This window comes from Osmerus mordax, chromosome 7, assembly GCF_038355195.1.
Source record: "Osmerus mordax isolate fOsmMor3 chromosome 7, fOsmMor3.pri, whole genome shotgun sequence".
In the NCBI taxonomy this organism is placed as follows: Eukaryota; Metazoa; Chordata; class Actinopteri; order Osmeriformes; family Osmeridae; genus Osmerus; species Osmerus mordax.
In genome coordinates, this window is record NC_090056.1 from 7,453,818 (window position 1) to 7,468,957 (window position 15,140).

Below are 15,140 nucleotides of genomic sequence, written 5' to 3' on the forward strand. Positions count from 1 at the left end.
AGCATTTTCATCCTGATAATGAGGGTGTTTTATTTACTGTGGCGTTACTTTAATGGGAGTGTAACATTGAACAACGCTGAGGTAGAAGCAGCCATTTAAATCTCCCACTGGTTCAAACCGGTTATGATTGAATGGACAGACTCATCTGGACCTCTGGACACAGTCCTGGAAACCGAGAAACATGACAGACCCATGATCTTAGGAACATACAGATCTGGGATCATTTTTCTTGCTCTTTTCTTTGTTCAAGGTCAGTTAGGGTTATTGTGTCTGGTTGGTGTGTGCTTACCTGTCTTCTTGACTGACGTCTGTGGGACTGCCTATGTGACAGTGTGTGTCTGTGTGTCTGTCTGTATGTCTGCTATCCCTCTCTGTGTCATGTGTCGGCTTGTTTAAGTGTCTTCAGACCACCATAGTAGGTTGTCCCACTTGTGAGGCACTGGTAGACCTGAGCAGTGGTTCACTGATTGGCCAGCCCTTCTATACTGCAGCACCGTCAGACAGGTGGTCTCACTGCATTACCAGGCAATGACCTCCCTGGTTGGCGGTGACAGTCATCTGTCAACGCCGGTTAATTCCCAGCGCTCTGAGGGGTCGAAAGATGAAAAATAATGAGGCTTGACAGTGTTCCCCGGGTTGGACAAGGGGAGTCTGGTGTCAGCAGCGGCAGCCATCATTACAGACCACTGTCAGACGGGCCGAGGGGGTCAATACAAGCTCAAGGAGATAATCCCACCACTGCCACTGTGGTCCCCAGGCTTCTGGTCTCTATTGACACAGACCAGAGCATGGAGGGGAAAACAAATTATCATGGGTCAATATCCTTTTAGATCCAGCATGGTGACACTTACGTATTCCCCCTATGTACCTCACCTCCAGTACTAACAAAAGACACAAAAGGTATGAAGGAAATTCTAGAGGCAATAAGGTGGCTTGCAAGGAGAGAAAATGTGAGGTTGGGGCATGTGTGGGGTTGGGTAGCTGGAGGATGGCATGCAACAAAAATGTATTGTTTCTTTTAGATGTTTTCTATCACTTTCTTGCTGTTTGCCAACTAACAGGCGACAGTTCAGTAAAATAAACATGTGAGTTTCCAATATTTAGGCATTCATTTTGGGTAGCACATTCTCAGAGAGAAATCGATGATGTTGGCTGTTTTGTGTTACGTCCAAATGGCCAGGTTCTTCATTTATGTCATTCAAAACCAGACTGTAAGCAATCATCAGCCCTGACAAATCTGTCTGTTTAAGGGATACAATCTGTCCAGGGGAGAGAGCCAACTCAAGATGACTGTGGTCAGTGGACTGACATCACATCTGCTGCTGGGAGATGTATCCTAAATAGTGTTTTGAGAGTAGATCAAATTGAATCTGTTAGCAAACATCTTAATTGTTCAAATCAAATACAGAACATAGGACATGCAAAATATAATACAGTTATCCTTGTTATAAGGAAAACTTTTTTAATTGTATAGACAAAAATAATAATTTTTCAATTAATTTTTCAATTGTTTCATTTAAATCCAAACCAAGGGTGAGATGTTTTTACTTTGAAAAATTACATTTGTTTGCATATGGGAAAAGCAAAGATAGCACACACCTGTTTTTATAGCATTTTATTTTCACTCATCCCCTTCTAACGTCCCCTCCCTCTGCTGAAAGCCATTACTGAAATACAATTTCTAATACCTCCACACAGGTCTGCGATCGACTGCAAACAAATTTATATTCAGGCGGTAAACAGAAAGCTGCAGAGATTTATTTATTGAGTGTAGGGGAGAGAAACAAGCTAGCGCGTGAACCCTGAGTAACCTCCGAGCTGACATGAAGATGGATAAGTGTACCATGCAAATGCATGGAGGGAAGGGATATATTACACTCCGTCATTCAGCACATCGCTGCTGTAGAATTCCATTAACTTCTCCAGCTGGGACCATATTTCTGTTTTGCAGTTGGAAGTTGTTGATTATAAAGAAATGTTTTCTATTGATTGTACAGTTAAAAAAAGATTTAATAAAAAGAGTATTATTGTAATGTTTTTATTATTACAAATAATGTTATGTTCAGCATTGTTACTTCCAATAATAATAGCGTTTTCAAACCACCAATGTACAATATCAGCCATATTAAAACGTTTAAATCCCCAAATGTTGGCATTTTGGATTAATCAGATTCATGTATTAATGCGTACACTACATTATAAAAGAAGTATCGTTTCACCTCCTCATAACCCATGTGTTACGAATTGTAATTAATAAAATAATCTAAATATGAGTCAAATATTGTTTTATTTTATAACGTTTCATTATGAGTAACGATCAAAACATATTTATAAAATGAGATATATTGTTATTATTACTAATACACTCTGGATAAGAGCGTCTGCTAAATGACTAAATGTAATACTATTATTATGGCTGAGGGAGACGCACATGTTCAGAACTTACCCTATAAAGGTAATGAATTAAGGAATGAGGAATGAATTAAGTGCAATATGAATGTAGTACTTTTATAGCTTGCCCAGCAGCTACAGTTTAGCCTACACGTTTTTAATATGTTATTTATAGATGTTAAGTAAAGGGAGCGGTCTGCAACTATTTCAAGTTTGACAAATGAGGACAATGAGTATATTTCCTTGCACACCCTTACAAGAGAAATATGCTCAATTTTAACCGTTCATCACACAATCATCTCACATACACCTAGTTTTATTGAAGATTAAACACGTACTAAATGTTCTCCATTTTATAATTGCAATATGAATCTAAATCATGTACATCGTCCTAAATATGGCCTTTTGTTAATCTGCATCAGATCTGAATCGATTGTGTGTCTAGAGATGCAGATGGTAGGCCTACATAACATTTCATTTGATACATTTTTTCGTGGCATTATACTATGTTTTGAGAGAGGGGACTACACTTTACTATTTCTGAGGGAAAATGTTACATATAGACCTAGAAGGTCAACTTATCTCATTACACCATAAAAACAAACACGACCAGAATGTAGGCTATTATTTATTATTGTAGACAAGGCACATGAGGCAAGGCACATGAGGCAAGTGTCCAGAGAAAACAGCAGTGAACTTTAAATTAACGCTCACCTTCCTGTTGACTTTCATAGAACAAAATGTCCTCTTCTCTGTCATAATTTTTTCTGTGAGACCTTTTGGTGTTGTTCAAAGGCTAATTACAAATCTGCTGCCTCTGAACCCTTAAATACCAGCTGTCACGACCTTTGAACCCATTAAGTGTGCCTTTCACATAAGCAAAGCCTCCCACAGAAGTCTCTGATAATCAACACACACTCAAGAAACTCATTCAAGAGCCTGCTTTCAATTCATTGATCATGGTTTTGTTTTATGCAAAGAAAAAGTAATAATAATACTATATATAAAAAACATTGGATTTCAAATTTGGTGCACAATTGGCTTATGTCTTACCAACTGGTTAAAAGCACAGATTAGCCTAAATGGTTTAGTACTGTTTAATGTACCACATATACAGTACATGTTGCACACAAGTACTTAGTGTGGGCATGACTTCAGATGATTCAGGCCGATTGAAGTTTTCAGTAGTTGTAAGAGTATTAATTACATGGACAGGCCCCAGCAGAATGCGATAGGAGGACATTAGTATAGCTGACGTCACCTTACCTGTGAGACATGGTAGAACGTGTTCCTCTAGACTATATAATTCGTGTCCATATTCATGATGCCTACATTTGATTTAAATCCGAACTATTTGAACTATCCACTTTCACAGTAACTATAGTGGGTTGTGGTTAGTCCGTACAGTCCAGTCCATAAACTGGGTCACGTCTAACACGTTTACAACTGGCATTCCTTTGTTAATCAGTGTTGTCTCCGACTGACTGAGATGTCCAGCTATTGGCCAAGACCAAGAGGGCACGTCATCTCCATCAATCAGAGATCGAATTTCTCCTCTGGGATGGCCCTGTCCATGGTCGTCCAGCAATCTCACCATGTGTTAGTGGGTGCTGAAGAGGCCGGCCATGAAATGCTACCCTGTCCAATGATTATGCAGAAGGTTAGGTGATAATGACATCGTATCAAGAGTTAACGAGTGAAAGAGAGAATAGCTTTCTGTTTATCGGGGGGTACCGACCAAGAGAGGTCAGAATACGACAGTTGGACCACAACTCTGGACTCAGTAATGGAAAGGAGGGTAACTTAGAAGTTGTCTCAGAAGTTTTAAATCCTCACTGTGACTGTGACTGTGAAAACGGCGTGCCTGTGCCTCTCAACTCGGCCAGCCGTCCTCTGTCTCCGAGTCTGGACTTCTCACCCCCACCGGCCTGCCTCCACTACCCTCGTGTTCCCTTGCTCTTAACTGCACAGGAATTTCCTGGACTTGGATACGCTTCGTCAACAAGCAACAGCCGAGATGAGACGCACTGCGACTTTGGGCAATTCAATGCGCATTTCCAATTATACTCTCATGATAGGCCTAAAATTCACTTCGCCGTCGTGGATAGTTCTTCCGCGGATCGTAAGTGTACCATAGAGGATGTTAACCAACGGAGCAAAACTTTTGAATGGATGAAAGTAAAGAGAAGTCAACCGCGTGCGGGTAGGTTAAAAAATACATTTTCGAAAGTTCAAATAACTTTATATAAGAAATATTTAAAACCCCCAAACAAATTAAAAATAATATGCACTTTATTTTTGACGTTAGGGGCATATTTCCATTAAAATGTACTTATTTTTTGTTTGGCAAGCAGGCCATGTTGTTAAAAGTTTTAAAAAACTTTGATGAAGTTATGCTATAGGCCTAGTGCATGGAACATAGCCATGGCACAAAGCCTGACATATGTGCCACCACGCGTTAAAAAAACGCGTACGTCTTGCTAAAGGAACACGTATTAATGTAGGCTATGTATATGCTCATGTGTTAATATCAAATGTTTAAATTGAGGCATAATGCTATAGCTCTAGTTTTCAAATTGAGTAGCCTAATGTTAGGCATAAACTTTAGTCATCGATCTCCATTGCATCCACAATAAAGCAAAACACAGTGTTGGATGATTTATAAATCATTTTGAACAGAATTAACAGTAAAAGCAGAGTCAATAGGTGCTCTAGCCTTAGTAACTATTAGATATACAATATTGATTATTGACACAGATTTTCCCCTGTGTAATTCTTTACTTCACTTTGATGTTGGAAAATAACATCCTCCTAACATTGGTTAAGCAAAACTTAAGGTTTTGAACTCAAGTAGCTTCTAGAGTATTGACTATCTGTCTGTTAGTAATGAGAGCCTTGTGTATTGATCTTAGTACCAAACACCTTTTACATGTGTCCACCTCTTTAACATAATTGCTGTCAGGGATCAACATTGCACTGACTCACGAGTTCTGACTGTGAGGTCCAGCATACACATTTTGATTTCCTAAACACTTACATCTCCATGAGAGCACATACAATAAACCTTGGATTTATATGAGCAGAAACATTGACTTCACAATGAAATGTCATCTGAACTCTAATATGCCACTGCATCATGGTAAGGATGCAAGGTTGAGGGTGCAGATAGGGAATCATTTATTTCCACAGTCCAGGTTGCTGATGTGTATGCCATACATAGCCAAACACCAAGCCAAAGTGCTATCACTGTTCAATCTAACCTTACAGACCAATGGTGTTTTTCAGGATTTACTTCTAACACATTCGGCGAACAGCGCCCTATGTGGATACTCATAGGTCAGACCGAGTACATCATATTGGATGAGTGAATTTGAATGTTGGTTACAGCTGCAGAGGAAAAATGTATGTCTAGATATGTATCTCTGAGCAGGTGTTGAGAGACAATTGAGGTCAGAATGATCACATTAGCTGACCTAACATCAGTCTTGTAGATGCTAACCCACTCCAGGGGCAGGTACTCTTTGATGTCGATAAGGTACACATGTACACATACTGATCCAACACCTTGGTATTCATGACCTCAAACAAACTCTTTGACATCTTTCATACAAAATCTATTTCATCAAAATAACTGCTTTTTCCCCACTTTCTTAAACACTTGTGCTGATTTACTGGTAGTGCTTATTAGTTTTACAATGCTGGTTATTAGTACAAACAAGAATTCATCTTAAGGGTATTGGTCTTGGCACAAAACAATCTGGACTCCATTCTTTCATGTATAAAGGCCTACTGAAACCCTTCTGTAACCTGATCTCCTGGTCCAGAGTATATGTACTCCCGGTACGTCATTCTTCAATTATGCTTTGACAGCACCTGAATTACTGTGGGCTGGATGCCCAGATGACTGAGGCAATGTGTATCGATCCATCCCTTTTCTTCTTCTTTCTCCCTGACTGGGAAAGGGTCCTTCTCACTCCCATGGCAGGCCGGCTATTTCTAAGCGGCCAAGTCATTCCTCAAATATTTAGTTTGATTCTTTTATGCCTTCTGGCCTGCGTCAATTCTATTATCTTTGCAGCCATTAATCAGAATGTGCATGTGATTTTCTCTCTTGAAAGCTAAAGTGCTTAATTATACACTGTTTCCCTGTATTGGCTCTCTTTATATGATTTGCTGGATAGTCTTATTTCAAGTTAGGTACCCTTGACATTCATTTTCTCCAAAAACGTAGATGTCAACATTTATCCTGTGTCTGCTGACCTTTCTTCCACTGTGTATTTCACAAACAGAGGCTCTGTCAGCCTTCCTCTGGGATTGAGTAGCAGTGCAAGTGATACACAACATCTGGTGTTTGATAGTTTCAGTATCAGCATGTTGGCTCTGTTAGAATGACACTCTGCCAACAATCCACAGTGACTGAGCATTTCATGGAGGGGTGAATATCACTATCACTTACATGGAGACTGGAACAACACTGAGATACATAACCAAACAGCTTTTAAAAGGATCTAAGTCCATTAGGGTTTTCAAACTAGCTCATGTCTCATAAATTAGGTATCAATAGTTTAAGTTTCAAGAGTCATGAGTTGGCTAAAGTCCACGTGGCTTTATTTTTGCAAAAAGCTTTTTAAATACAAAGGTCACACTATCCACTAAAATCATTTTCCTTTTCATTTGAGTCTCAATGGCATGAAACAATCCTTGTTTTTTTTATTGCACATTCACAAGAAGAATACTTTGTGGCCAGGTTAAAAATTACCCTAAAATTACCCTAAAGAACATTGATTGACTACTATCTTAGGCCTGAAAGGTCCAGATGAACAAATGCAAACAATGTTGGGTCTTGTTCTGATATATTAAGGTAACGTTAGATCAGAATATATACATGTTTATCTTTTCTTGTCTACTTTTCAGACAAGATGCACATGACCTGTGGATTGAGTATCCTTGGCCGAGGCTTCAGTATTGACCAAGGTGGCAGCCATATCGAAATGGACGTGCATCACGCTGCAAACGGAGTCCACAGGACCAGCTTCAATACCAAACAGCTCACAGAACTGGAAAAAGAATTCCACTTCAACAAGTATCTGACGCGGGCAAGGAGAGTGGAGATAGCCGGCGCCCTGCAGCTCAGCGAGACGCAGGTGAAGATTTGGTTTCAGAACCGACGCATGAAGCAGAAAAAATTACAGCGAGAGGGTCTGCTCCCCGGGCTTCCGGCATCTTCGATCTGTGCAGAGAGCTCACGCTCTAGTAGCCTGGACACCTGCCCCTCGCCTGAACCGTCTTCACCAAAACACCTGCCCTCGAACACTGAACTTAACGACATGTCTCGCGCGTTACTCGGGAAGGTTTGTGATACTACCAATAGTGTCAATGACTTGCAAATGCAGTGATGAACTGAATGTATTTGATTTAATTAATGTTTTAAGACCAACTTCATGCGAAAACCAAAAAATGCTATTCAATAATCGGAGCGTATAGCTGTACCATCATGACCTCTGCTGTGACAATTATTCACGTGAGTGTTTTAGGCGCGGCTCAAGGTGTTCAGATGATAGGATAGCCTATACGCAACGTTCTTGAAAAAGTACTTTAAAGCAGAGTAAAATTGTTTATTTAAGGCAGCCATTCCAGCCCCAAATGTGATTTGTCTTCTTATTTACTAACGTATTCTTGTGTGGATATTGACCTACTTAAAAATAATTAATTAATTAAATATGCCCACAAGCACTTTTTGACCATGCAGTTCTTTATTTGGATAACCTTAGCAATAAAATGAATGACATGATTTATTCATTTTCACATTTTGTGATGCCGGCTAGGTCAGGCCACACAACACAATTTTGCCTATGAGTTTACTGAACTTTTTGTCCAATTTAACTGATTGATGACATTTTGTAAAAATCTTATTATAGGTTGTAGTTGCTTTATGTAGTCATATACACAATTTTAAACAGACAAAAATTTGCTTGCTGTGTTTGTCAGTCACATTTAAGGTGTCTGAAGTAGGCTATACATTTACATTTATTCATTTAGCAGACGCTTTTATCCAAAGCGACTTCCAAGAGAGAGCTTTACAAAGTGCATAGGTCACTGATCATAATAACAAGATAGCCACAAAAACATTGCGAGTAGCCAAAACATGAAGCACACATTATGGACAACCAAAGTAAGTGCCAAAGGGAAGAACCATAAGAGAATGTAGTTAAACAAGTTACAATTGTTATACGCTTGCTTTGAGTTACTATCAGTATACATCTAGGCTAATAATTACAAATGTAACTTTATACAAGTTTCAAAACACTTAAATGCATTAATATGCACATTGAATCAGCATACACCAAGCCACAAATCGGCTAAGACCGTTCATGCAAGGTGTGGGCTATAGGGGCTAGGCTATATCTGATTGCCAGTTTTTGTAGCTATAGGCCATTTCTTCACATTAATTGTTAAAGGTACCGCGCCGCTCTTTGCAGTTTTTTCCACGATCTTTCCTAAACTTTCCATGTTTATATTGTTGTCATATTGTTTTTAATAATGCCATGAACACGAACGATTAATGTGATAATTGAGTGATAGATTTATTGACAGGAGGGTTTAGGGTATCGATCAAAGTTGATCTGTCTATTTGATGCGCATTTCTGCATGGAAAATTTCACACCACTTTAGTCTATAACTGCACATTAATGTCGTGAAACGCGACAAATATAAATACTTTATAACAGATAATTATAACATAATTTTTTAATGCTTTTAGTTGAACACTCATGCGACATTACATAAAATGCTGTTGGAATTGTCCAGTTGTCTTGTAAATCATCCAATAAAATAGTTGGTCACCATGTTATATCCTAAGATTTGCTCTCGCATCTCAAACAACATTATGGATGGTGCAACAGGCTAACAAAGTTATTAATGCATGTGAATTCCATTCAAAGACCTATTCAGGGTTTAGGCAAATAAGCGAAACATGTTAAGAAAGCTGAGTTACAGATTTCCTATATCGAGTATGTGCAATTTCAAAGCCAAACAACTGATTAGAGAAGAAAAAAAACAAACGCGAAAAACTATTCAAAATAATTCCTGACCAAGCGTTATCTGTTAATTGTGTATTAGTATATGATGTATATATAGCTATTTCACTATTAAACATAATATAGCTTGAACTTTTACGCTGTGTAGATTTATAATTAAATTGGTTTATATTGAATAGGCATATGACGTTATCAAATGCACAGAAGCAAGGCCAAAATAATATATGCAGTTACTCCCAAGTTCACCTCTCACCTCTTGACCTGTGTCTTGCCTTGGGACAACAGTGACCCGGTCAGTGACTCTTGGAGAGAAAGATGCATCATTAATTTGTGTGACCCCAGTCTTGTGGTATTTCTTTTCCAACAACCAACTCCAAGCACTATTGTTCTCATGATATGTCCAAGACAATATTTCATCCTGCTTTTAGTTTGCTGGACTAGTCGACCCCCTTCCATATTTTTCTTATCAAATTGTACTCCCTATTATAGAATACAGTATCAGTTTATAAATGTATAATTGACAGAAGTCCTTCAATTAAATAATTGTATGGATTACAGTGTTTTTAGTTGCTGTAAACTATTTCTTCAAATTAGTTTCAAATTTTAAATATTTATGCATGTTAAGGATGTGTTAACTGAAGCATACACATTCACAATAATTTTCAATCTGACAATTTATTAAATAGGTGCTTTCTATTTCATTTACAGATATTTTTATGTAAAGTCTAAGATTACAATTACGATTTTAAATCAGCTATACCTTCATAATACTTTAAATATGCTACTATATTTCATGTATAAAACACCTAGAATCATATAATAACTTGTGTCATGCCGATAACCAACTTGGAACCTCCATGTAGGTCTTTCGCCAACCCGACTGGCATCAATAACTTTTGAGTAAAAAAAACTTTAATATCACTGTCCTCTATGGTTTATGGTTTGCAGAGAGATCGGGTTGGTTACATCAGGATGATGATTGCAAAACACTGCAATGAAGCAAATATATTTTAATTCGACACAGTTACTGAAATACACACCATTTGATCTGCCTCCTTGCAAATCCCATAAAGCATAATGACCAGATTATGATCCTTGACAACACCATTAACTGGTTTCATACTTTGGCAAACAAAGTCACATTGTTCACCTATTTTACTATTATAATAATGATAACAGGGATGATGATGATAACGATGATGATGATAATGATAGTCATCATAATAGCAGGTGTCATGCGGACCACACTGGGCACAAACCACCCCATTGGTCACCACTTCCCATACAGAATAATGTACTTCCTCTACATTATGGAGACTAGCTGATTTTTTACATTCTCTGTATACAATGACAATGAGACAACAATACAATGAGACAGCTGCCTTCATACAGTATTTTGCCTGAAACTCAGATAGTTCTAGTTCATAGTTTAACTATTAAACAATCTGTTAAAATTGTTAAACTATTTCCATGAACATAAGTTTCTATCTATGGTAACTGCCATTGATATATTAACAGCTTGGATCCAAATGCTGCAAACCACTCAAATGTAGCTAGCTGTTAACCGTGTCATACAAGCGTCAAAAACGATATTTCTACCATGCAAGTGGAGATGAAAAGTTTGGAAAATTTCACAGAAGCCTTTCAATGAACTAGAGGAGGCGTGTCTTGTTTGTTTGGAACTGATATTTAGTTTAAAGGCGTTCAAGTGTGACTTTTCGTCTGATGAATTTGCACTCTTCTGTTCCTCTACTCTGAAGATGTACGGCTTCTTCTTGAGAATGACAGCTCTGCAGTGCACAAGCAGATGCTAGGTATGAAATAGGCTCTGTCAAATAGAATAGTTTGAAACATTATATATGGCAGGTAGCAAAACTCACTGTTGTTTGACTTTTTCCTTTGGTGTGAACTCTTTTGTTAAAAACGTTCACTTTCCCTAATTTGAAGTTGAATCCTCATGTTTACTGGATATAAGTGTGTTTATTGTACAATGTATAGAGAGTAGAGTACAGCAAGAGTATGGTTCATCAGTATGACCCATAAGGAAATGATCATGTTAAGGAGTGGACTATGACGAGAGAGACAGGATGACTCCAATCTAACATCATATGGAGACAGTCGTGGTGATTCCAATTCCAATTATATTCTTTCATGATGGAAATTCCCAAATAAACAATGACCAGCTTTCTGCATTCTCAGCGTTATTTAGCATTACGTTATAAAGTTATATACACATCTGTTGCTACTTTCCAGTGCCTAGTAGTAGAGGCAGTGTGATAACTCATACAGCAGACATAATGGCTCAGAGATATACGGTATTCTATTACTTTTGCATTAACATATGTAAGTGGGTTTTATACTGGGGTTATTGTAATTAATACTTAGATAGCCGAGAATTAACTTAATGCATATTATGCATGCAATATCTTTAACGGAGCACTGGGAAATGAAATCAATTGATCAACTTAGAGCTCTTGGATAGCCTGATTGCTGTTGTGTGGTAATTATTAAACATGAATACTCTTTTCTCCTGAATCTATCAACAGCTCCCTCTTTTTCTATTGAGCTTTCTTTCTTTGCTTTTTGTCTTTCCCTTCATCTCTTTCTGTCTCCTGTTTAGGTTCTCATTCCCTGTCACAGTACATGAGGAGCACCTGCGTGTTTGTTGGTGTGTTTGTGTTTGTGCGTGTGCACGAGGGAGTATGTGTGTGTAGAAGTGTATCCATAATATGCATTTATGCAACACAATTATGCAAATTAGGCTCTGTATCTTTAGGTGCTACCAATAAAGCACAAACAAAACACATATTTGAATAATTGAGCACACAAGTACACACAAACACACCTAACCACTTACATGCACCCCAGCTGCGTCTATGAAAATAGAAAAAGATTTGAATTATTGTTTGCCCACGCGCTCATGCACATGCGTACACACACAGACCAGGTTTCACATACACATCAGGTACCTGTACATGACACCATAAGACATTCACACACGGGGAAAACATGTGGAGGGATCCAGTCCTTGCCTTTCCTCTCCTGCCCCACTCCAGGGAGCAGATGTTTGGGGACAGCTTACAGCCTCAGCGAATTTCTGTGTACAAAGCAAACAGCAGCACTCAGCACTTCTGGCTGCAAGAGAAAATGTGCTCTTGAGAGGTTTTTTTTTTCTTTTTTTTGGGGGGGGGGGGGGGGGGGGGGGGGAAGGCCCCGGGAGTCAACACAAGGTAGAGGGGTGGAGATAGAGAAAGAGGGTGTGGGGGGGACAACGACGACAAGGGGGTTGAATGTAGAGGTGAAACCGTGTCAAGGTGGTTGCGCATTTCCCCCGGATATTTCCTCGGACATTCTGTATGCTCAGGTTATGTGTGTGTGTGTGTGGTCGGGGAATCCTTGGCTAAGCAATATGCCGGGTTGGGAATGCATATCTCCAGTGAAATCGTGCAATGTGGGGAGAATAAACAATGGTGGCCCTTCATCTCAGATGGGGTTTGCTGCCACGCTGACCTCCATGCTGCATCTCTGTTTACACTCGCTGTTTGGCTTTGCCCTTTCAAAAGTTGCAGACAAGCATAAAGCGAGGCTCGGAGGCGATGCGATGTGTATCCAGGTTGAGGGTGCTGATGCTGCAACAAAACAGGAGAGCCACCTTTCTAATGATACGGCTGATATCGTCCGCTGATGTACTCATGCTAAGGGTTTGCTCATGCTTTTTCTCTACTTGTACATTATTATGGCTTTTAATTATTTTTATTTTTTTTACAGAAATGCACAATCACACAGGCACATGCGTTTTGACCTCCTGTCTCCATCTTGTAATTTCAGAACAAACCAACATAAGCGAGGCATGGGATGCTTATTTGTCTGAAATCCCCCCCCCTCCTCCTCCTCCTTCACTGCCCCGGGTGAGGTTGCCATAGCGATGGGCTCGCAGACATATGGAGAGGGAAGAGAGGGGGAGCAGGGGAGATGGGGCGGGTTGGTGGGGCGGCTGGGAGAGAGAGGAGAGAGAGAGAGAGAGAGAGAGAGAGAGAGAAGAGAGAGAGAGAGAGAGAGAGAGAGAGAGAGAGAAAGAGAGAGAGAGAGAGAGAGAGAGAGAGAGAGGAGAGAGAGAGAGAGAGAGAGAGAGAGAGAGAGAGAGAGAGAGAGAGGAGAGAGGAGAGAGGAGAGAGGACGAGAAGGGCTGGGTGGGGTTTGAGGACGCTGTCTGTCTTTCAGATACGTCTTTGTGTTTCATCCGTCAATCAGCGATCTGTGCTGAATAGAAGCTCAGTTCATGAACTTTTCTCAATCAAGTCCGTGTCAGACAGCATCTTGCCTATCCTTTCTCAGGGGAGGCAGGATTGATACCTAAACCATCACGCCCTAAGAGCTGGAATACTTCACTGGAGGCTTTAAAAAACACCAAATGTTGAAACGGACGTTAATAAAGAAAGATGCATTTGGAGCATATGATTTAAGGTTGCTACCTAATGTTACCATTAGACTTCTTTATATATATATATTATTATTTTTTGGAACAATTTCCGTGCTGAAATTGTTATGTACTAATAAGACAAAGATGATGCTAGGACCAGCTGAAACGGAACGAGTAGAGGTGGGCTAAAGTTCGTATGGACCTGAGGGGGTGGAGTGAAATGGACTGTAGCCGCCGGCCTCGATTCTATCAAAACAAATCTTTTCACCCGACGTTTTATGCAAAAAGGGAACCCCAGGTGCTCAATCAAAACCTCACGCCTACTTTTTTATTTTTTTCATTTTTAGCCCTCCCATCGCCCATTTACCCATCCCTCTCTCCCTGCCTCCCCTCACCCATTGCACCATTCTTCTCATCCTCTTCCTTCCCTCCCTGTCATTCATCTTCCCTTCCCTCTCTCGCACCCTGCCTCCGCCTGCTCTGAGGCTGATCTGAGAGAGTGACCCTCAGGCCCTCAGGGGTCAAGTGATACAAGGTCAGTGGCGGGTCATCTCCGCTTACTGGCTGACCTCTAAAAATACTTCTGGAAGGAGCCAATCAGGGTCCTCGCTCCCTCCCCCTTGCGGCCACTCAACCTCCACCCACTGCTCCCCCCGCACCCCACACCTTCTCCTCCCCCATCACTAGTCCTGCGTCACGTGAGCGGGGTGAGGCGTCAGAGTGAGGATGATGGATTATGCTTTTAGTACCTGTTTAGAATGAAGCTGTCCACACCGCACTGTAATTATCCACTCCCAGGCGGCAGCTGCCCAACATAATAGCTTTTTTGTTTGTTGACCTGGTTTAGTGCAGAAAAAGATGGCTTTGGGTGGTGTGTACAGTACGTGTAATGTGAAGATTGTTGAGGATATGAGTGAAAGCGTGTGAAAGTATGTTGAACAGTAGGTGCAGTAAGTCTGTATCTGGTACACCGTGTACAGGAGGACTGGGTGTGGCTGGGAGACTGTTGGTGTGAAGAAGGGCATTCTCTAGACTCCTACTCCTCTTCCAATTTAAAAGAACCACATATTGGAGAAGCCCCGGTCTGCCGTAGCTTCTGAGAAAAGGTCAAACAAAATGGGCAAAAACCACCTGCATATCTTTAGACAGTGGAAGCGATGAATGTGCGCATATTGAATAATTTTTGTTTCATGTATAATTTATATCAGCATGTTGCATTTCAAAAAAAGCTCCGGGTTTGAGTTACCCTCAAGTATCCCAGGAATGAGTTGAAGAGGTTAATGGAATTCAGA

The 15,140-nt window shown here is 40.1% G+C and overlaps 1 protein-coding gene across 1 annotated transcript; it reads left to right on the plus strand.

The window, feature by feature from the left end:
* Positions 1-4,062: 4,062 nt before the first annotated feature.
* hoxc1a (homeobox C1a) lies at positions 4,063-7,708 on the plus strand. Its single transcript, XM_067240581.1, is given in 3 exon segments — positions 4,063-4,594; positions 7,306-7,683; positions 7,686-7,708. Coding segments are annotated over 3 exon segments (933 nt in total).
* Positions 7,709-15,140: the final 7,432 nt, after the last annotated feature.